We start from the raw sequence: 24,609 nt of genomic DNA, 5'->3' as shown, positions 1-24,609 counted from the left end.
ATGCCAGAATACTGTCAAAATAACTCCCTTAAACCGAATCCTTCGAAGACTCAAGTAAGCGTTTTCCACCTACGATCCCGGCAAGCAAAGCGAAAGCTCAGTCTTCCCTGGAATATCACCACTTTGGAACACACAGATAAACCAATCTATCAAATGGTTCAATTGGCTCTGAGCACTATGGGACTTAACATCTTAGGTCATCAGTCCCCTAGAACTTAGAACTACTTAAACCTAACTAACCTAAGGACATCACACACATCCATGCCCGAGGCAGGATTCGAACCAGCGACCGTAGCAGTCCCGCTGCTCCGGACTGAAGCGCCTAGAACCGCAAGGCCACCGCGGCCGGAAAACCAATCTATCAAGGTGTGATATTGGATACATCCCTGACATATAGACACCACTGCGAAAACATCTGTCAGAAGGTGACCTCCAGAAATAATATTTGCGGGAACTCGTAAACATCAAATGGGGAGCAAAGCCTATATCCCGAGAACCACCACCCTAGCACTATGCTTCTCTACATCTGCATATGCCTGCCCAGTACGAACCAACTCAACCCACATAAGACTTAATGAAACATACCGAATCACAACAGAATGTATGAGACCCACGCTCCCTAGCAAAGCCTTACAGAGCTGCTGGTCTTGCGAGTCCTAACTCCCAAAGAACACCTCACGAATTCACAGGGAGGCTCAGACAAACCATCGATGATCGACGTCCATTCTTTGGCACTGAATGCGGGACTGAATGCGTGAGATCCCATAAATGGTTCTTAAACATGGCCGTCGAGGAACCACCATCTGACTGTCCACCAGCACCTGTAGCGCCTGGCAGCTCCACAACACACTGGAAAGCTTGGACGACCCTGAACCACATCAGAACAGGGGTGGCCCCAGCGAAAACAAAGGGTCATGATAACATCGATGACAAGTGCGAGTGTGGTGCTGTGCAAGATATCGAATACCTACTGGCCTGTCCAAACTGTGCCTACAGATGCAAACTCGACGGTCTGTGACTGGACAAAAAAGAAGCCCTGCATGTGACCTGATACTGGGCTGAAAGACTTCAATTGGTTTCCCGACACGGAAAAGCAAGTAATGCGGCTCTATCGTCAATCTAGTGTGATAGGTATGAATAGTAGAGGGAAACCAAGAGCTGACTACAGTAAGCAAGTTAAAATAGATGCACAGGGTGGGCCAGAAGTCACGATCGGAAATGGTTCATGTTGTATTGAAATAAGAAGCGACATGAAAGGCAAACAGGAACATGAAACGACTCCCTGGCTCTAGCGGAAACTGTATTTAACAGGAAAAGATATATGCAAGAATGGAGTAATACATAAAGGAACGTCCTTCCAAACTGCTTAACTATTTCAAACTCTTAAACCGACCATCATTCTTGGCGCAGAGTTGGATGTTGTTGAGGGTTGCCTTTCACCCAGATATAAACATTTCGAGTCCAGGAGATAAGATTCACAGCACATTCATCTATCGTCATAACCTTTTCACGAGCCGCCAATGTTGTGAAAGCTGTAACCGTTCGGACAAATCTCGCCGCGTATTCATTTCATGATCACTTACTTTCTGTTGCTGCCAGGTCGAAATAAACGCCGGCCGCTGTGGCCGAGCGGTTCTAGGCGCTTCATTCCGGAACCGCGCTGCTGCTACGGTCGCAGGTTCGAATTCTGCCTCGGGCATGGATGTGTGTGCTGTCCTTAGGTTAGTTAGGGTTAAGTAGTTTTAAGTCCAGGGGACTGATGACCTCAGATGTTAAGTCCCACAGTGCTTAGAAGCTTTTGAACCTTTTTTTTTACGAAATGAACCCTAATCTTCTTCCTCCAACCAGTTCATCTCCGCTACTGTTTCTTGCCAATTTTGCTGGTCAAAGAAGCGTTTAACTTTAAGCACTCAGTGACTTCATTGTCGTTGTCATACACTCCTGGAAATTGAAATAAGAACACCGTGAATTCATTGTCCCAGGAAGGGGAAACTTTATTGACACATTCCTGGGGTCAGATACATCACATGATCACACTGACAGAACCACAGGCACATAGACACAGGCAACACAGCATGCACAATGTCGGCACTAGTACAGTGTATATCCACCTTTCGCAGCAATGCAGGCTGCTATTCTCCCATGGAGACGATCGTAGAGATGCTGGATGTAGTCCTGTGGAACGGCTTGCCATGCCATTTCCACCTGGCGCCTCAGTTGGACCAGCGTTCGTGCTGGACGTGCAGACCGCGTGAGACGACGCTTCATCCAGTCCCAAACATGCTCAATGGGGGACAGATCCGGAGATCTTGCTGGCCAGGGTAGTTGACTTACACCTTCTAGAGCACGTTGGGTGGCACGGGATACATGCGGACGTGCATTGTCCTGTTGGAACAGCAAGTTCCCTTGCCGGTCTAAGAATGGTAGAACGATGGGTTCGATGACGGTTTGGATGTACCGTGCACTATTCAGTGTCCCCTCGACGATCACCAGTGGTGTACGGCCAGTGTAGGAGATCGCTCCCCACACCATGATGCCGGGTGTTGGCCCTGTGTGCCTCGGTCGTATGCAGTCCTGATTGTGGCGCTCACCTGCACGGCGCCAAACACGCATACGACCATCATTGGCACCAAGGCAGAAGCGACTCTCATCGCTGAAGACGACACGTCTCCATTCGTCCCTCCATTCACGCCTGTCGCGACACCACTGGAGGCGGGCTGCACGATGTTGGGGCGTGAGCGGAAGACGGCCTAACGGTGTGCGGGACCGTAGCCCAGCTTCATGGAGACGGTTGCGAACGGTCCTCGCCGATACCCCAGGAGCAACAGTGTCCCTAATTTGCTGGGAAGTGGCGGTGCGGTCCCCTACGGCACTGCGTAGGATCCCACGGTCTTGGCGTGCATCCGTGCGTCGCTGCGGTCCGGTCCCAGGTCGACGGGCACGTGCACCTTCCGCCGACCACTGGCGACAACATCGATGTACTGTGGAGACCTCACGCCCCACGTGTTGAGCAATTCGGCGGTACGTCCACCCGGCCTCCCGCATGCCCACTATACGCCCTCGCTCAAAGTCCGTCAACTGCACATACGGTTTACGTCCACGCTGTCGCGGCATGCTACCAGTGTTAAAGACTGCGATGGAGCTCCGTATGCCACGGCAAACTGGCTGACACTGACGGCGGCGGTGCACAAATGCTGCGCAGCTAGCGCCATTCGACGGCCAACACCGCGGGTCCTGGTGTGTCCGCTGTGCCGTGCGTGTGATCATTGCTTGTACAGCCCTCTCGCAGTGTCCGGAGCAAGTATGGTGGGTCTGACACACCGGTGTCAATGTGTTCTTTTTTCCATTTCCAGGAGTGTATTTCTTGAACCTTCCACTGCGTGGTGCATCTGTCACAGACCCAGTTGCAAAGGCTTTCTTTCCATTTCCCGAAGATTAGCCTAGACTGGTGGTTCTTTTTTGAAGATTAAAAAGGTTGTCCCTAATTTTATTATATGTCGTACCCGTTCGTTCCTTTTCATCCCCCCCCCCCCCCCCCCACATGTTTCGCAGGGAAAGGAAAAGGGGTATAGTGTAGTCAGGTGTTTTTCTTTCAAGAAAGTGATTTAAAAGTAGGAGCTTTTTATGGCTACATACATGTTGCCATTCGCCTTCAAAAATATTAAGAATACTCCATAACCCCAGGTCTAGGCCCTCCTGTAAAAATTATCGTGTGGGTGCCCTTAGCTTGGTAACAAAACAGAACATGACCACATGCCGTAGCATTCGCCACAATCCCAAAAAAAGCAACGCAATCACATGCCCTATTTTCATGGGCTGATCCTTGCGTTGTTGTAAATTGACTTTCAGCAATTATCTCCTGCATTGTCATAATTAGACTTATTTTCACCAGAAGACAAACGTACAATAGGCAGGGATCATAATTTTCAACCTAGAATACATTTCTAGATTCACATAACCACGGAACTGCATTTGAAGTTACTTGAATGCTTTCCGATCTTGGCTTCTGGCCCCTCCTGTAGGCTGCAGTAGTTACTTGGAGATGAAGAGACTTGCACGGGATAGAGAAGCGAGTGGAGCTGAATCAAACCAGTCTTCTGATTCAAGACCATCACAACAACAGCAGCAGCAACAATAACAGCGCCGGGCGGTGTGGCCGAGCGGTTCTAGGCGTTTCAGTCTCGAACCGCGCGACCTGTACGGTCGCAGGTTCGAATCCTGCCTCGGGCGTGGATGTGTGTGATGTCCTTAGGTTGGTTAGGTTTAAGTAGTTCTAAGTTCTAGGGGACTGATGGCCTCAGATGTTAAGTCCCATAGTGCTCAGAGCCATTTGAACCATTTGAACAATAACAGCAGGAACAACAAAAACAACGCCATTCAGTTTTCGCAGGTTCAGCCTCTAAAGAATGCCATGAAAGATCAGTGCATGACCTGCGATAAAGCCATGCGTGATGCAATGGAAGGGTGGCTCCATCATGTCTTCTTCCTCCTCCAGAGAAGGGAAAAAAACGTATACCACTTTGGAACAGTTTTCTGTAGAATGTAGCTGATTATCTGCAGGCAATGTCGGATCCCCATTACTATGCTTTATGGTTGCTAAAGTGATCATTTCTTATTAAAGTATCCGCAATGTCTCAGACAGTACTACAACTGTCATTTGTTCTACAGTTATCATTGTTACCATTCTGGATGGAGAAGATGAAGCAGCAGTTGCCGTTGGTTCTGTTGACTATCAAGGCGTTTTTCTTGGTGGCTATGTTCCTCCAACTAGACCTTATGTAAGATTGTTAGTACTGCTGTTAGTAGCTGGCACACTAATACCATGCTTCAGTACTGGCCGTTCCTGCCGCCGATGTCATGCTGATGTACTAGAGTCAATGGATCTTGTATGATGGAAGGGAAAGTACCGTGTGGTCCCGAATTTTTGAGTTTTGATTGCATGTGAAAAGTATTCCAGGTAATGATCAGATATGCCTGGGAGGAATGGTGAAGCAGAGGGTTCGTTGATAAATGGGGGGTTGTTTGGGGGTGGAGACCAGACAGTGACGTATCGGTCTCATCGGATTAAGGAAGGAAGGGGAAGGAAGTCGGCCGTGCCCTTTCGAAGGAACCATCCCGGCATTTGCCTGGAGCGATTTAGAGAAATCACGGAAAACCTAAGTCAGGATGGCCGGACGCGGGGTTGAACCGTCGTCCTCCCGAATGCGAGTCCAGTGTGCTAGCCACTGCACCACCTCGCTCGGTGTCGATAAATGGTAATCAACATGATGGACATTGGATAGCATTGGGTTTGGACAGTGAAAACGGTTCAAGGAACTTAAGAAAGTTCGCATTTCAATATTGCCACTGTAGGAGATGTCGATGGTGCAGCCACTGCTGCTGTTTCCAGGGACTGCATGTAGGTCTCATGGGTACTGCTAGCATGTGCCTGTCAACTGTGGTGAAGGGCTTGGCATGTTAACTTGCAGAAGGTTGGGTAACATTGGGTTTGGACAGGTAAATGGCATCAAGAATCGCTTGAAAGTGTTGTTATGCCATGTTACCATTGTAGATACAGAACATGACGCACTCATTGTTGCCTTTTATGGAGATTGCCTATACGTTGTTGATGGTGATTATGGTGAATCTGATGTGTTTATGCAGGGTGATAATAGTGCTGCAGCTTGTGTGCATGCATCTGGAGGTGCCAGTACTGCTGCTCACAGGAAAGGCACCTGTAAACCTAGGAGAGCAAGAGTAACTTCTTGCAAAGAGAATAGTTGTTGGTGAGCTGATGCACTAGTGTTAGCGGCTAGTGTAGATTAGTAGCATGCCATGGTTGTACTAAAGGATGTTGGCAGGAGGCTTGAGTGAGTATGTGGAGTGATGATGACTTACGATGAGAAGCAGGTGACGTCTGGTGGTGACAGCGAGAGCTGGTGATTTTTGACAGCGTTTGCAGAACCCGTGGACCAGCTGTTGGTGGAGATGTTCAGCGGTGATGGTGAGGCATGCGACTGCGCCAAAAGACCTGCGGCGATGTGCTTCCAAGGCATCAGCTCTGGTGGGTCGGGAAGCTGAGGTCACAGGTCCAAAAAGCCGCAGGAATGCAAGCCACGGGCAGCTTCAGTTCTGGTGGACATGTGCCTCCTGTAGATGAACTATGGCAGTGATGTTGAAACGCACAACCACTTTTGTGTCGTACCTCGTGAAGAGAAAGCCATAATACTGTTCATTTACTCTCAGTCAAGTAACAGTTACCAGTCATTAACTTTCACCAAAGCAGGCAGTCACTAACTTTACATGGGAGTCCTAAATCCAATAGTGCTTGTGACTGGCCATGTTAACACTCCAGTACTCATTCTGGAAATCTGATCCTAGCTGCCGGATGTCCTCTTTTACATCGATATTTGCCCCCATTCAACGTTTAAAATTTTTTGAAATGTACTTGGAATGTAAGGCTTCTAACTGGTTTAAAAAAATATTGCGTTCCGAAGGACGTTAAGAAATATTAGATTATACCAGTACTTATGCACTCCTATATTTAACTGAGGAGGAACAGCCATCGTGCTCACTAAATTAGAAGCTACGTCAGTTGATTTCCAGGGGCCTGGGAGACTGGTTTGACCCCCGTGTCATTCAGTCCGTACACTGGGGAAGCAATAAAGCAGTAAGGGAAACTAACGAGAAATTTGGACAGGGAATTAAAATTGAAGGAGAACAAGCAACAGTTAACATAATTTTATTGCGCAATCCATTCAGCTGTTTTATTGAAGGTATTGAATTCGCATGATGAATATCGAACTTACACAAGTTCATCTTGAGACTTGCAAGTTGCAATCTAACTACAACACTCAGGGACATAAGGAGATCCAAAACGTAACCAGGTGGAAGACATGTAGTGCTACTAAAAGTATAAAATATGGTAGTTCTTGTGTGCACGAAATATGACTGTTAAACACAAGGAAGAAAATTACTATTCGGTCATTTTGCTTTTAGTGAACACTCTGTACAAAATTACTTCTTCTCAGGACTCTTTCTCCGGGCGGAGCCTTCAAGACCTCTCCTTAGACAGCCACCATCGCATCCCCTCTGAGTGTCCTTACGCCTAGGGTCCACTTCCACAGCAGAGGTACTGAGGAACTTAGATTTCGGGCTGATCTGCACTTAGGAAGGGTCGTTAGTATGCTACTACTGACCGATTGTACAGCCACTTCAACCTCCACCTACCATTTACTACAACCACAAGATAATGTGTAGGTAGATTACAGCCATTTTATATAATTTCGTAACATCAAACTTCACATTGAAGACTTGCATCCAGATTCAGTGATCAGCTTGCTTTCAACTACGACCACAATTTAATCGCATACCCTTCTATAGTAATATCTGCTTTTTCTACTAACGTCACGACAATCGTGGTACAACATCACGATTGCTATTGTTTCGTGGAGGTATGTCCCGTCCATGCAGTTAATTGAAGACAGTTTGTTTATTCCCATACGCGTTTCGCTTCTTTTATCTGTGAAGCATTTTCAGTGGCCTATAATACATGTTTCTTTTTATACATTTAATAAACGTGTTATATGGTAGTTACAATATGTTGTTATGTTACATTTTATCATGTTTTTCTCGTATTCTCTATTGTTTCATTTACACGATTATTAGAATCTTACCCTAGAGCCTTTCATCAGATGTACGAAGGTTTTACTAGAATAATATCACCACTGCTTGTCAAATGCTTTCCTTAACAGAATAAAACAAAATAATTGTGATTATTGTTTTATTTAATTGTCATTTAATTCCTAGTTCATTATTTTGGATTGTGAACAATTAACGTATGTCACATACAGAGCCCAATTCCCCCACCTCCATCTTGAATCACACGACTGTAAGCTAGCAGGGTTCAACAATGCTAAGACGATAGACTTTAGAGACAGAAACAATAAAAGATATTTCAGTTTCTATAAAGCTACAGGAGAGACATCGTGACTGACACCCTGACATTTGTAAAGTTTTGAAGGAAAGCTGCAGTCTAAACAGGGTCATTTGCCTGTAGAAAGACCATGAAGCCACACTTGACATGCACAGAGATAAGGAGAATTCGAAAAACACAAACCGCAACTCCGCCTTATGGTGGTATTTAAAATTCATCACGGGACATAAAAATATTTTCAAGCAATAAAGTAGTACCGCTAGACACTTTCGACGGTTGATAGCCCATGAAAGACGGCAATATATTCCATGAGATGTTGTCTTGCAACGAAAGGTCGCATTTAATCCTAAAAATTGTCCATATCTTCCCTATGGTGCTGTCCTCTTAAAATACCTCAAACAAAAACCATTCTGAGCTGAACGTCATTTTGAAATTTATCAACATAGATTCCAGACCAAGTCTTCCGAAATATTTTCAAGTCTGGGTAAGTTGGAGCTGTGCATCTTTTTTCTCAATATTACTTGCGTGAGTCATTTCTGTAATACCAGCAAGGTATAGTCAGTTTACATGCCTGCAAACTGTAAAAGTACGAGACAGAGAGAGAGAGTGTGGAGAGAGGGGGGGGGTGGGGGGGAGAGGGAGTGTGTCAACCAATGATGGCGGTTTCCTTCCTGTTATTTGGTGCTGGTGTCACCCGAGCAAAAACTTTTCGCATTGTACGAGGGGCGTTCAGAAAGTAAGCTCCGATCGGTCGCGAAATGGAAACGACTATGAAAATCCGATAAAGCTTTGCACAGATGTGTTGGGTAGCGTCTCTAGTATAACCCAAGTTAGCATCACGTCGCTCTTCTCATTTCTGAGCTCGCAGTGAGTGCGTAAAGATGTCTAGAAAATAGTGTCTGCCGCCAAGTACGAGGGCCTGGTGAGAAATTTCGCCTGAAGCTATGCAGCTAACATTACATAACTGTCGTGCTGTTTCTTCTTCAAGACAATTCTCAGCCGCATTCTGCAGGGGCAATGAAGATGCTCCTGCATCGTTTTCAAATGGAAATGTGAGATTACCCACAATACAGTCCGCAATTGTCTCCCCCTGAGTTTCATCTCTGGTCACATGAACCGCTGTCTTTGAAGACAACATTTTGACACAGACAACGAGGTGTAGGCCAGCGTGGAGAATTGGCGGAAAGCACTGGCGGCTGCCTTCTATGAGGAGGCTATTGAAAAGTTGGTACAACGCTATGACAAAAGTCTAAGTCAGAACGGCGACTACGTAGAGAAGTAGCTGAAAGGTGTAGCTAATTGTTACAAGTAAAACATTTCTGATGTTCACTGTGGTTTCAATTTGGCAATCAATCGGAGCTTACTTTCTGAACAGGCCTCGTACTTCCCACGACTGCTATCTTCTATCTTTCTTCGAAAGTGAAAAAGGGGGTGGAGCACACTGGGTCATATGAAGGTATGGCATGTCTCACTCTACCATGTTTCTACCTGCCTTGGGTTCACTGCGCTATCTCATCACCCATCCAGTGCGATCTGTAACACGAAAACGCATTCCATTGAAGTAAAGAACGTGTCCTCATTAGGGAATGAATGAATATATTTGTGATGCAGAACCGTTATTTAGCGATGTTGTTGGCTTCTTTTTTTCTGGAGGTTACTGTTTTAAGGCCCAGAAGCATCTTTTCCCCTTATCCTGCTGTCTCCAAATTCCACACAGCTCATTATTAAATGGAATGGAACGAGACTAGGGGACAGGCCCACCAAAAAAAAATCAAGATTTTTAAAAAGTGCCTTATAAGCCTGTTTATTAAACCTGTGCAACTTCGACGTCGCTGTCAACAGCATAAAATCGACGGATGTAGATGTCATTTGCAGAGTAGCCCAACGAATTGTGATAGGACTGTTACTGTTGTAAGTAGGCTGTTTATGTTTTCTTATTGGCAACGTTACGTAGCGCTCTGTATGAACATCACTGGCTGTGCTGTGTTCAGTCTGTGGCTATTTTGCATTGTTGTCTGCCATTGTAGTGTTGGGCAGCGGCAGCTGATGTGAACAGCGCGTAGCGTTGCGCAGTTGGAGGTGAGCCGCCAGCAGTGGTGGATGTGGGGAGAGAGATGGCGGAGTTTTGAAATTTTTAAGACTGGATGTCATGAACTGCTATATATATTATGACTATTAAGGTAAATACATTGTTTGTTCTCTATTAAAATCTTTCATTTGCTAACTATGCCTATCAGTAGTTACTGCCTTCCGTAGTCTGAATCTTTTATTTAGCTGGCAGTAGTGGCGCTCGCTGTATTGCAGTAGTTCGAGTAACGAAGATTTTTATGAGGTAAGTGATTTGTGAAAGGTATAGGTTAATGTTAGTCAGGGCCATTCTTTTGTAGGGATTATTGAAAGTCAGATTGCGTTGCGCTAAAAAATATTGTGTTTCAGTTTAAGCACCGTCATGTATATAATTTTTCTAAGGGGACGTTTCATATGTCGATCCTTAGCCGAGGATACCTCACTGGAATCTTCTAATTTTTTCTTGTAGTTTGTGGTAATTAGTGTAGATTTTGTTTATTGCTAGCGTGTAATTGTAGAGAGAATCTCCTTTGTAGTTGCAGTCTTTCATTGTTGTACATTAAAACAGGTGTGGCACGCATGTAAATTTGCACCAAGTATTTCGCAGCTGCGCTTGCAATTAACTAGATATTATTTTCAGTGCTATGTTAATGTGTTCTCTTATTTTTGCTCTTCAAATTGTGTTATTATGTGTTGTCGTATGAAATATTGTAACAATAATGGCGTGTGAAAAACGTAATACTAGGCTCCAAAGTAAACTGAGAAATGACAGTGAAGACGAAAGCAGTGTGTTAGCGCCACCATGTAATGAATTAACTAATGTTCAAAGTAGTAATTTGGTAATTGTGCATAGGGAAATGGAGCGAGCTGCAAATAATGATGTAGGCAGTGAAACAATTAGTGAACAGGGAAGCATTATCGATCGATCGGTCGGCAACAGCTCGCCTCAGGATTCCGAAATGACAGGACACAATCTTGCAAATACTGTAGATTCAGGTTTTGCGTCCTCACCATTTTCTCAAATAAATCAAGACACATTTTCTGCTTTTCAAAATGCGAATATTGCCGGTTCAAATGCACTGCCGAATAGCACTGAGGAACATGTTTCTGTGGTGTCACCGCCAGACACCACACTTGCTAGGTGGTAGCTTAAATCGGCCGCGGTCCATTAGTACATGTCGGACCCGCGTGTCGCCACTGTCAGAATCGCAGATCGAGCGCCACCACACGGCAGGTCTCGAGAGACGGACTAGCACTCGCCCCAGTTGTACGGACGACATTGCTAGCGACTACACGTACGAAGCCTTTCTCTCATTTGCCGAGAGACAGATAGAATAGCCTTCAGCTAAGTCCATGGCTACGACCTAGCAAGGCGCAATTAACCATATCTGGAGAGAGTCTCACTTGTATTATCAAGAGCAATGTACAACAAGAAATTAAAGTTAAGTATACGAGAAGCTCCGTTCTTTTCTTTATAGCTGTCATCACGTATCCTGTTTCAGACTTAACGCAAGACGGCGTGAGTTGACGCGTGCCCTTTCGGCTACTTCTCAGTGTGGCGTAGCTAGCTTGTTACGCCACAACAGTTTCAGACACCAGTGCACTGTTATTACAATTAATACAACAAATGGGACAAACACAGCAAAAGCTTCAAAAGTTAGACACAGTGGAACAAAATCAGAGACAAACACAGCACAACCAGTGATTTTCATACAGAGTGTATTGGACTGACAAGGCAGCCAGTCCACAGTGACGGGTAGCCGAAAGGGCACACGTACACACACGCCGACTGGCGCGAAGTCTGGAACAGGATACGTGATGAATGTGATAAAGAAAAGAACGTAGCTACTAGAACACTTAACTTTTATATCGTCCTTTGGTATACATCATTCTTGATGATACAAGTGAGACTATCTTGAGATACATGCAATGTTACAAATGGCGCCTTGCTAGGCCGTAGCCATTAACTTAGCTGAAGGCTATTCTAACTGCCTCTCGGCAAATGAGAGAAAGGCTTCGTACGTGTAGTCGCTAGCAATGTCGTCCGTACAACTGGGGCGAGTGCTAGTCCGTCTCTCGAGACCTGCCTTGTGGTGGCGCTCGGTCTGCGATCCTGACAGTGGCGACACGCGGGTCCGACATGTACTAATGGACCGCGGCCGATTTAAGCTACCACCTAGCAAGTGTGGTGTCTGGCGGTGACACCACACAGAGCGCTACGTAACGTTGCCAATAAGAAAACATAAACAGACTACTTACACTGTTTACAGTGTATGTAATTGACGTGTTACATAACATCGGAAGCTCTTTAAGACTCCTCGCAGATGATGCGGTGGTCTGTAAGAAAGCAGGAACGCCAGAAGGCAGTATCGATTTGCAGAATAACCAGGAGTGATGAACGATAGAGACCCTGGCAGTTAGCCCTGGACGTAAATAAATATAACATGTTGCGCATACATAGGAAAATAAATCCCCTACTGTTCAGCTACACTATTGGTGACAAACCGCTGGAAACAGTATCTACCGTAAAATATCTAGGAGTAACGATCCAGAGCGACCTTATGTGGAATGACCACAAAAAACAAATAGTGGAAAAAACCGATGCCACGCTCAGATTCATAGGAAGAATCTGATGGAAATGTATCTCATCCACGGGGGAAGTGGCTTATAAGGCACTTGTTCGACCGGTTCTTGAGTATTATTCATCGATCTGGGATACCCACCAGGTATGACTGATAGAAGAGATACAGAATGTCCAACGAAGAGCAGGATCGTTCAGTTGCCGCGAGAGCGTAACAGATATCTCAACAAACTCCAGCGGCAGACGTTAAAAGAGAGGCGTTATGCACCACGGAGAGGTGTACCATTGAAAGTTCGAATGAGCATCTCCGGGAAGAGCAGGACAATATCTTACTTTCTCCCACATACCTCTCGCTTAATGACCACGACGAGTAGATTCGAGAAATAAGAGCCAATACAGAGGCTTATCGACAATCATTCTTCCCACGCGCCATTCGCAAGTGGAACAGGAGAGGTGCCAGAAGTATTCTCCGCCACATGCCGTTAGGTGATTTGCGCAGTATGTTGTAGATGTAGATAAAAAGGTGTATAGCAACCCAAAGTGGGACCTGCATAGCTGTGGAAGCGATGTGTAAAAATCTGTGCTCTAGAGCAGGTCGACTTCCCCCCCCCCCCCCCCCCACCGCCGGCCTGCCATAAACAATCATCTCTGCTCTGGAGCGGTTCTAGGCGCTACAGTCTGGTACCGCGCGACCGCTACGGTCGCAGGTTCGAATCCTGCCTCGGGCATGGGTGTGTGTGATGTCCTTAGGTTAGTTAGGTTTAAGTAGTTCTAAGTTCTAGGGGACTGATGACCTCAGATGTTAAGTCCCACAGTGCTCAGAGCCATTGTTTTCTGCTCTGGAGGTGGAAGATATTTTGGAACATTGTCTCAGGGGTAATCAGCATATCCAGTAGCTATTGAGTAGTGTATTGCACATCAGCTGGACACATTCATTCCTCACTGAAGCTGTGAAAATTTTCCGAGAGAAAAGTGCAACTAATGATTGATATCTCTCTGTACAAAACTGTACACCAACTGAAAGTGGAACTTCCTTACAGCCTGTAGAGAACTGCGCCATAGAGGCCTAGAGGTGGTCCACATCTCTTCCGCAACCACTTCTGTCGTGTAGAGATGACCCATACTACACAATATTATTTCAGGGGTAAATTAGCATAGGCGCTGCCTATTGAATGGCTCGATTGGTAATTTTTATTGCTCACTAAAGCAAAGCATATCTTTTGAGTACATTATGGGAGTGGCAGTGATCAATGTGTTACAAATATTTACTATTAGTCTTGATCACGATTTATTTATCAAGGTGACGGGTTTCGACCACTGCTGTGGTCATCTTCAGACGATTGAGTAGGAACCTCTTTCTGTGATTCTCCAACAGAAAGAGGTACCTACTCAATGGTCTGAAGATGACCACAGCAGTGGTCGAAACAGGTCACCTTGATAAATAAATTGTGATCAAGACTGTTTTCTCCAACAGAAAGAGGTACCTACTCAATGGTCTAGACCACAGCAGTGGTCGAAACCGGTCACCTTGATAAATAGATCGTGATCAAGACTGTTTTCTCCAACAGAAAGAGGTACCTATTCAATTGTCTGAAGATGACCACAGCAGTGGTCGAAACCGGTCACCTTGATAAATAAATCTTGATCAAGACTGTTTTTAATAGTAAATATAAGCATATCTTCTGTGAGAAAATTTCAACTAATGATTGACGTATACCTATACAAAGTTGTACACCAGCTGTAGGGGGACTTGCAAACTACTGGGTGCGATGTGTAGAGAACTGTGCCCTAGAGGCCTATTGGAGATCTACTTGTATGTCTTAACCACAGCTGTGTTGTAGTGACGAACCCTTACTGCACCATATTGTATCAGGGGCAAATCAGCTTAGGTGCAGCCTATTGAATGGGTCAACTGGTCACATTTATTCCTCACTAGGGGTGGACAAATGCTCTGAGAGACTACTGAGTTAATGCTTGATGTACCCTTGAACAGAGCTCTACTCCAAGTGAAGGTGAACCTGCAAACTAGTGGAAGCAGTGTGATGTGTAGGTAGGTGTGCCCTAGAGGTCAAAAGGTCTGCCCCTCTCCCACAGCCACTGGCGGCTGCCGTGCAGGTGCTCTGCCAGTGGGCACCCCGGCTCCCGACAGCCCAGGACTCTGGCGTCGCGCCACGTGCTGTCCACGTGGAGGGGCCTCCCAGAGGCCGGGCGGTCCTGCGCGGCGCTCCTGCCGTTACCTGCCGTCTTCTCCGTGTCCTCCCAGGCGGGCCTCACGGGCGGCACCAGCGCGAACACGGCGGGCGCGGCGCTGCCGTTGGAGCCGTCGATGTGCGTGGGGGGCCTGGGTTCGAGAGCCGGCGAGTCCGGCCGCAGGTCCCAGCACAGTGCCAGCTGGATCGCCGACAGCGGCTGCGGCGCCTGGTGGACACACATGGGCACTGTGTCTCAAAGTAATGTCTTGATATCTCTTCATGTTTAGCATTTACCTGATTATAATAATGGGACCACACACACACACACACACACACTGTAACACCACTTCTTCTATACTTCACTGCTGGTACACAACTTAACGTTGGCAGGTCTGGCTCTGATGAAATAAGGTGGCCAATTTCGCATTACATACGAGTGTCCGAATACTTAGGATGAGATTTACCCACAGCATTGCCCACATAGCGTATAGCACACATGTTACACACATCTCCTCCTAACCCTTTCTGTTCACATCCTCTTCCCACCTCTTTCTGTCTGTCTCCTCCTCATCCCCCTTCTCTCTGTCCATCTCCTCCTCCCTGTCTCTCCACCCATCTCCCCTCCCATTTATCTGTCAATCTTCTTCTCCTCCCTCTCACTATCCATCCCCTCTCTGTTCACCCTCACATGCACCTCTGTAACACACTCCGACTACATGCACAATATATCGGTCCTAGAAGGCAGCCTAGATGTCAGGAGTTACCAAACCTTTTCTGCCCCCAGACTACCTCTATGAGAAGTAGGTGGACTTATCTCCAAAGCATTTCTTTCCAAACAATAAGTAGTGTGTGTGGTGTGCGTACTGTAAGACCTTCAGTACACACACACCATCAGATTATTTGACTTGTCGCTCTAACGAAGTAGGCGAGTGTCAGCAATATGTCTCGTGGTCTTATCGTGGCGTGTTTATCTTCTGCCGTTAGGTCAGACGATAGAAATGCCACTTGAACACGCTTAGAGTAGCAGATTGACGGTAACCAACTTTAAACAGAACTTGATTAATTTTCACACACATTTATTAAAATAATAACAAGCATAAAAATTACTTAACTTGGTTCTGGATGCTATTTACAATTGACAATCTGAAGTTCCTTTGGTATTGGTACGTTAATCTTATTCTCACATATATCTCAGATACTTGACAAAAGTGTCTGTACATTTATCTTCATGGCTATGTACAGGAATATGGTAATCTTACTAGGCGCAGACTGAAATTTGACTATAGACTGGTACAGACTGGTGCAGACAAATGCAGACTGACTAATCAGAGGTCTGTACACTCGTTATAATACCTCGCGCGTTCAGGTATCACTGTGCAACTGTGATCTGCGAGGAGAAAAGGTTCTACGTTAGCAGCAATCTCATTGGCTGCGTTACATATTAATACGCGGATCGGCGGAAGCAGAATTTGGTCCGTCTCTATGGCAGCGCCATCTCGTAATGCGGAGACGGACGAGTGCTGCGCTTGCGCTGTTGTGCTTAGCGGGGCGCGCTCTAGTGGGAAAGTTGTGTACGCACTGACTATGCGGAACTATGTACACAACAGTGTGTTTATCAAATTCTGGTTGAGGAGTTGTTGAACATACATACACACATAAATACATTTATACTACCGAATTTGGCAGTGCTTCACATGTGCTAAATGTGTATAGGAATTAGATATACATCCCAGTCTCCTCCTTCCGCTCTCTCTGCCCATCCTCTCCTGCCTTCCACGTGTCCTTCCCCCAATCTCTGTCGATCACTCCCCCCCCCCCCTCTAACTGTCACCTCTTCCCCTTCTGTCTGACCATCACCTTCATCCCCCCTCTCTCTCTCCATCTACTCCTTCCCCTTTCTCTGTCCATTACGTCCTTCCCTCTCTCAATATCCAATTCCTCCATCCCTCCTCCACCTCCTCTCTGGTCTTCAGCATTGTTTATTGTTACTGAAAATTCAGATTATGTAATAGTATTGTAATCATAAGCCAATAAGTCTTAAATGCAACTTTTCTTCCAAAACCGACTTTGAGAAAGAAAATGAAGCAACACATTGTTACATACACAATTTTTGTTTCAAATTATGTGTAATGAGAAAGACTATACTCAAGAGAAACAATTTCTGTATGGTTTAAATACTCTGGTATCGTATTTGAATTAGACTGTGGGAAAGGAAACAAAACAGGACAGTTTCACAGGAGAGCACAGCACAGCATTTTCTTTCTCACAGTCGCTTTTAACCGAAAACCTATACATTGTTGTTTAAAGTACCTGTAGCCTAAGTCTGTCTGAGTGTTTCTTAGAGTATCATGGAAAATGTGAAGTAAACTGGTCAAGAAATTTTCTAGACTTTTGCCAACAACGTATCCAAATTAATATATTAAAACATAAAGCTTACATCTGTCAAAAGTTTATTAGAGTAATGTGAAGCGAATTGGTCAAGAACTTCTCTAGGTTGTATATGAAAGCAATCGGTGAAGAACTTTCATATATGATGGAGTGCGTAGCATGATTGTGCGAAGAATAATACTAAATTTAGATACGTTACATGTTGGAGGGTTGGTGGGGTTCCTGGCGCCGGCGCTGGGGGCGGTGGGTGGGGGCGGTAGACGCGCAGCTTGCTGCACTGCGTGGGCCCGGGGGCGGACGGCCCCCAGCCGCGCCACCCCACGGCCGCTGCTCGAGGCTCCACCTCCGAGAGCGCACCCTCGCCTCCGCGGCCTGCAACACAAACACACCACGCGACGACTTGGGTCAACACACACTGTCGTTGCTGTTATTGTTGTGATCTTCAGTCCGAAGGCTCGTGTAATGCTAGTCTGTCCTGCGCAAGCCTCTTCTACGTTTTCATCTACCGGGTGATAAAAGTCAGTATAAATTTGAAAACGGAATAAATCACGGAATAATGTAGATAGAGAGGTACAAATTGACACACATGCTTCGAATGATATGGGGTTTTATTAGAACCAAAAAAATACAAAAGATCAAAAAATGTCCGACAGATGGCGCTTCATCTGATCAGAATAGCAATAATTAGAATAACAAAGAAAGAGAAAGCAAAGAAGATGTTCTTTACAGGAAATGCTCAATATGTCCACCAGACTTCGTCAACAATAGCTGTAGTCGAGGAATAATGTGAACAGTACTGTAAAGCATGTCCGGAGTTATGGTGAGGCATTGGCGTCGGATGTTGTCTTTCAGCATCCCTAGAGATGTCGGTCGATCACGATACACTTGCGACTTCAGGTAACCCCAAAGCCAATAATCGCACGGACTGAGGTCTCGGGACCTGGGAGGCCAAGCATGACGAAAGTGGCGGCTAAGCACACGATCATCACCAAACGACGTGCGCAAGAGATCTTTCAAGCGTTTATCAATATGGGGTGGAGCGCCATTCTGCATAAACATCGTACGTACCAGCAGGTGTTTATCAGCCAGTCTGGGGATGAAGCGATTCTGTAACATATCGGCGTACCTCTCACCCGTCACGGTAGTAGTTACAAAACCAGAATCACGCATTTCCTCGAAGAAAAAAGGCCCGATAGCGGTAGATGTGGTAAATCCAACCCATACCGTGATTTTCTCGTCGTGCAATGGAGTTTCCACGACAGTTCTAGGATTTTCGGTAGCCCAAATTCTGCAGTTGTGGACGTTGACAGACCCTCGGAGCGTGAAATGAGCTTCGTCGGTCCACAATACGTTACTCAACCAATCGTCATCTTCCGCCACCTTTTGAAACGCCCACACCGCAAATGCCCTCCGCTTCACTAAATCGCCAGGTAACAGTTCATGATGCCGATGGATTTTGTGCGGATAGCATCGGAGGGTACGCCTAAGTGCCAACCAAACAGTAGTGTATGGAATGCCGGTGCGACGTGAGACTGCACGAGCGCTGACTTCCCCGTGCATAGACGAACCCGCTAGGGTCTCCATTTCTTCCTGAACTGTCTCAGCAGCATTACGCCTTGTGCTCGGTCGGCCACTACAGGGTCTAAACAACCCGTGGCTTCGAACTTCGAAATCATTCTCGCCACAGCTGCATTTGTCAACTGACCTTTACCCGTTCGAATCCCCTTCCTATGGCGATAGGTTCGTAACGCTGAACTAGCACATTCCCCATTCTGATAATACAGCTTCACTAAAAGCGCTTTTTCAGGTAACGTCAACATGCTGCGACTGCTGGCACATCTGACTCTCTCTCATTACAGCTCATTTTATACACGATTGTTACGCGCAGTCACTGACGTTTTGCTGTCCAGCGCCATCTGTCGGACAATTTGTGAACTTTTTTTGTCCTAATAAAGCCCCATGTCATTCCAAGCATCTGTGTCAATTTTTACCTCCTATCTACATTATTCCGTGGTTTATTAATTTTTCATATTTATACTGACTTCTTGATCATCCGGTATATTCTATGCTCCTCAAGTCACATTGCGATGTGTGTGTTGGGGGGTACTCCGGTACCACTATCGTTTTCCCCCAACTCTACTCCATTCCCTTCGATGAACCTGTGACTTCAAGCCGGCCGAAGTGGCCGTGCGGTTAAAGGCGCTGCAGTCTGGAACCGCAAGACCGCTACGGTCGCAGGTTCGAATCCTGCGTCGGGCATGGATGTTTGTGATGTCCTTAGGTTAGTTAGGTTTAACTAGTTCTAAGTTCTAGGGGACTAATGACCTCAGCAGTTGGGTCCCATAATGCTCAGAGCCATTTGAACCATTTTTTGTGACTTCAAAATGTTCATAGGGATAGCGAAAACGCTGTTGATAAAACAGTAACAGGATATTATTGTTAACCATTTATTTCATTCTATCGGTTTCTGCATCAATAGCCACTGCGGCTATGATGAAACTTCTTCCCTAGCAATAGCTAAGAATTTTACTATCTCTCACTCCATTCTGCTCGTGCAAATTGTAACACAGATGTATGAGCAATTTATTAAATTAACATTGTGATAGTACACTTACAGTGGAAATTTTGCAGGAATTTGAAAATCATTTATAACACTGCAACTCGTAGTCCTGATGCCGAAATATATTGAATATAGTGCCCAAAACGGCAGATTATTTTCCTGTTGGACCATTCTTCTTTGTGGAACAAACGGTGAATGTGTCAGTGTATCTGGACATGTTGGAGCAGTTTGTATACCCTCAGATACAAGACTTGCAACCCAACTTCATTTTTCAATAAGATGGAGCTCCGCTGCATTTGTCAATGTCTGTTCGCACGTTCCTGGATAGGAAATTTCCCAGTCATTGGATCGGACGCGGAGGACCCATTGTCTGGCCACCAGGTTCACCCGACATTACGCTGCTTGATTTCTTCATGTGGGGATTCATGAAGGACTTCTTGTATGCTACCAAAGTGGACGATATTCCTGTGCTGCGACATTGTATCACTAATGCGATTGCAGCAATAACAGAGGAAATGTTACAAAGAACTTGTCAAGAAATTGAATATAGACTCGATATTCTTCATGCTACAAATTGTTCACATGTAGAGGTGTATTAATGATAAATAAATCAATTCTTTCAGGTGCTCTACAATGTCTTGCATTTTTCATTGTCGTGTCTACTGTGATTTCTTTTCGTGAGCCTTTGAAATCAAGGTGGTCTGAATGGGACATCCTGTATTACTACGTCACCTCAAAAATCTGCGATGTAGGGTGCATGTCAAAGTTGGATAAGGAGATCATGCATGCGACGAATTCCGAAGGCTGCAAAGTGGAGGGTGTTCATTCCAAAATCGCTGCCAGCTATGAGCGAGGACGACCCAGATCGAAGGATAGAGAACTGCGAGTGGTTTGAAGGCATGCTTTGTGAGTATGAACACTTTGCAGGGATGGTTATCTTGGTGTCTAACGAGGCACAATTCAAACTGAATGGTGTGGTGTGTCATTGTACAGATTGATTGAACCATTCTTCTTTGAAAGTACTGTAGTTGATGAGGTTTATCGTCATATGCTGTAAACATAGGTTTTACAACAAGATGTCGCTCCACCTCACTGCCACAGAGATGTCAGAGCTTGCTTGGATGAAAATGTAGCTGGACGGTGGTTAGGTCGAAGATGAGCTGTTAAGTGCCAACAACGGTTTCCACCTCTTGACTTCCATATGTGGGGGACCTTGAAAATGAAGTTTTTCAACAGAATCCAGCTACACTGAACGTGCTACGGAAACCATCGAGGCTTACTGTGCGACTATCGCACTGACAGCCATAGTTCGGTCAACAGTTCAGTGACATCGACGTTGTTTGGCTGCTAATGGGTGTCACTCTGAACACGCAAAATAACCTTCGCCCCATGCAAGAACTGTTACGGTATGTCATTGTGTTCCATTAATATTGACTACCAAAGTGTGTGTGCATTTTTCTGGACCCCTCTGGATTTGTATCAATTACGTACTGTTACGTGAATGTGTTATTGTTATTGTTATAGGAGTCTGATGAAGGGGAATGATCCCCTTGGCAGACTTTATGCCAATTTTGCAGTAAATGCACAGAGAGTGAGGACACACTCCAAAGAAAATGCAAAAGAGTCGTTCTCTGCCTCGTGATGGCTGGGTGTTGTGTGATGTCCTTAGATTAGTTAGGTTTAAGTAGTTCTAGGGGACTGATGACCATAGATGTTAAGTCCCATAGTGCTCAGAGCCATTTGAACCATTTTTTGCAAAAGAATCTGGGGAACTGGCAGGCGAAAGAAGATTTTAATGAACAGTTAATTCCTTTTAGGTTCTTAGAATTTATTATTCTTTCGTACTGTAGGCATGTTTGGGTGTTATTGCAGTATTTTAGTACAGCCCGTGATCATTACACATAGTATAGATGTCGTCAATTAGATGTAGTTTACACTAAATATGTGCGACGATATACCTTCATTAAGTTGTTCATAATGTATGTACAATCTGCAGCTGTGTTTGGTCGCTATTTTCCTGTCATTTTATATCATGAATAATTATGTATTTTTCATAAGAGTTGACAGTTGGTTCCATTTTGACAGTTTATTAACTCGATCCAGATTTACTTGAGTTAAGCTGTAGTAAAGTAAAATATATACTGGATTTGTATATGGTTGTAATTTTCTTGCTGCCTTGTATTGTGAAGAATTACATTTTCGTAAGATTTGACAGTTGATTCTGTGTCGAGAGCTTTATAGCTTGATACAAAGATGCTGTATGTTTACATTTGTTTACCATATCGTAGATGCTACAGTTTGAGGTGTTGTTTCTGTAATCTTTGGTGTATGTTTTAATTTGATTAATTGCTTCAAAATGTTAACAAAGCTTTCTAAATAGCGTTTATGTGTTAGGTCTCTTTGTTCGTTAAGAATAACTTTCGGGTTGTTTTCTTATGTGTGGTAAATTTCCATTTCTTCTAAAATATTCACGCTGATGCCTTGTGGAATTTTGTGTAGAGTTTAGAATGCTATTTAGATGTCTTCTATTTAATGATTGCGGATGTTTAGATGAAGAAAAAAGTGCATGGGGTAGTGTCGGAATCTTTTGTGTGTTGTATCAGATGTAGAAGTTGTCCCGTTTGTCCTATGTAATATTTTTCGCAGTTTTCACAACTAATTTTATATATTCCAGGATATGAGTATTCTGGAACTGAGGCAATTGCTGGGTAGTCATTGGTACTTAAGTTACTGGATATTTTGAAAGTTAGTTTTATAACTTTTCTTCACTAGCAAACACTATTCAGAAAATTTTATTTAGAATTTTGAAGCGATACAACAAAGATTAAACAAACAACAACTGAAAGCACAATATCTATGATACAGATAAACAAGTGTAAACATACGGCATCTCCGGATCAACTATAAAGCAGTCAGTATAGTACCAATTGCCAAATATATACGAAAAATGCGTAATTATTCATAATATAAGACAGCAAGAAAATAGTGACCAAACACAGATGCAGTATGTTGTACATTATGAACAACTAAACGTAAGTATTTCTTCGTACATATTCTATGTAAACTACCATCTAGTTGACGACATATATATATAATTATTGTTGATTTTTCTGAGCGCAGTAAGTGTTTAAAAGTGAGTTCCAATGAATAATGAAATGAAATGATCGTTGGCACTGGAGTTTTACAGGCACCTAATGCAAGTCTATTTGATGCAACCTCGGCGACTTGCGTGCTGCTGCTGCTGCTGCTGCTGCTGCTGATGATGATGATGTGATGCTGAGGTCAATAGAAGCACCCATGACCTGGCTGGGAGCAGCAACACTAACCAGTACTTTTTTTATTTTACTCTTCCTTTACAGATAAAACCTCGTGAATCGCAGGAAAGACAGACAGCGCCTGCTGGTGGGCAATGAAGTAAATCAACGGGGAAAACTGGAAATTTCTGCTGGGTCGACACTAGAACCCGAATTTACAGCTTTTCATGAGCGGTTGCCTTCCATGAATCGAAACCCGAGGCCTCGCCACGATGGTTCGCCCCCTTTCCGTCCCTGAACCGCCCCCTCCTAATTATTATTATTATTATTGTGGAACAGGAAGGGAGGTTAAACAAGACATCTTTATTCGTACAATTGTGTCCTTCTAGCGGTTAAGAGAGTACCTGAACAGCAAAACCAAAATTAAAGCATATATACAACGTAAAGGCGGCCCATCCAGCGGAACCAATATTAGGCGCTACACGCTCGGATATAAGCTACAAGACGTCTGTGGATCTTTCTAACCCGCCATTGGGGCCTGATACGTCTTCAAAAATAAAGGGTCCACATGGTTCTGTCACTTTTTCCTGTCCGTAAAAAAGTTTAATTTCTCGTACCCAGTACACTCCCCCTGTGGGGTCCAAAAACACACCAGCCAGATAATTAGCTAAGTATTTGTGGGGAGCAAAGTATTTGCGGGTGGCGTCAGAGGTGAGTGAATCGTTGGAATAGGAAGATCCAAAACTCGATAAAAAGCTTCTCATCATCCCAGTAAAGACACAGTATGGTCAAACCCTTAATCCATGACACTGCAAGCATTTTAGTACGTGGATAAAACGTCATATTCGGGATGAGAATGGATGTCGGAGTCACTGCAGTTGGGGTCGTGTGCTGAATGAGGGCCAACTTGTCAAGCTCCACACTTGCACAGCAGACCCACGTTCCCAATGAAGTTCATCCGTATCATGTAGATGGCACTGGAGACATAACTCTATTAATTTATTTCGTTTCATGTTCTGTTGATTATATTGCACGCTATATCGTGCTAAAGACATACTTAATGTGGGCTCAAAATGCCATTTTTCCTTCTGGTATTGTAATTATGTATATCATTGTTCCTTTTCATCTGCAGTGGATTATTTACAACAAAGTTAATGGGGGTAATAAATATACAGGGAAGCAGTGGTAATAATGCCCAAGTCCTTAAACAGCTGTCTACAAGATGATTGTGGATGAGCATCAAATGTTTCAAATGGCTCTGAGCACTATGGGACTTAACTTCTGAAGTCATGAGTCCCCTAGAACTTAGAACTACTTAAACCTAAATAACCTAAGGGCATCACACACATCCATGCCCGAGGCAGGATTCGAACCTGCGACCGTAACGATCGCGCGGTTCCAGACTGTAGCGCCTAGAACCGCTCGGCCGCCCCGGCCAGCGTGTGAGCATCATTCATTATTCTTACAGCACGTCTTCCAGCAATGAAGACTTGCTTTCTTAAAGATGAGTTACCCCAGAACATTATTCTGTATGACACTATTGAATGAAAAATGCAAAACAGATTTCTCTCTCTCTCTCTCTCTCTCTCTCTCTCTCTCTCTCTCTCTCTCTCAGACTCAGATTCGTAATGATTTTAAACGCAAATGTGGCT

The 24,609-nt window shown here is 44.7% G+C and overlaps 1 protein-coding gene across 1 annotated transcript in view; it reads right to left on the bottom strand.

The window, feature by feature from the left end:
- Positions 1–14,624: 14,624 nt before the first annotated feature.
- LOC126209846 (uncharacterized) overlaps positions 14,625–24,609 on the bottom strand; it is a 50,431-nt gene continuing 40,446 nt past the window's right edge. The window contains exons 4-5 of the mRNA XM_049938974.1: positions 17,343–17,515; positions 14,625–14,981 (exon numbers count right to left, since the gene is read on the bottom strand). Of these exons, the coding sequence (XP_049794931.1) occupies positions 14,625–14,981; positions 17,343–17,515 (530 nt within the window). The remainder of the gene's footprint in view (positions 14,982–17,342; positions 17,516–24,609) is intronic.

The sequence above is a fragment of the Schistocerca nitens genome, chromosome 10, assembly GCF_023898315.1.
Source record: "Schistocerca nitens isolate TAMUIC-IGC-003100 chromosome 10, iqSchNite1.1, whole genome shotgun sequence".
Taxonomy (NCBI): Eukaryota; Metazoa; Arthropoda; class Insecta; order Orthoptera; family Acrididae; genus Schistocerca; species Schistocerca nitens.
The sequence above is the reverse complement of the archived record's forward strand: the minus strand, read 5'-3'. Positions and strand labels throughout refer to the sequence as shown.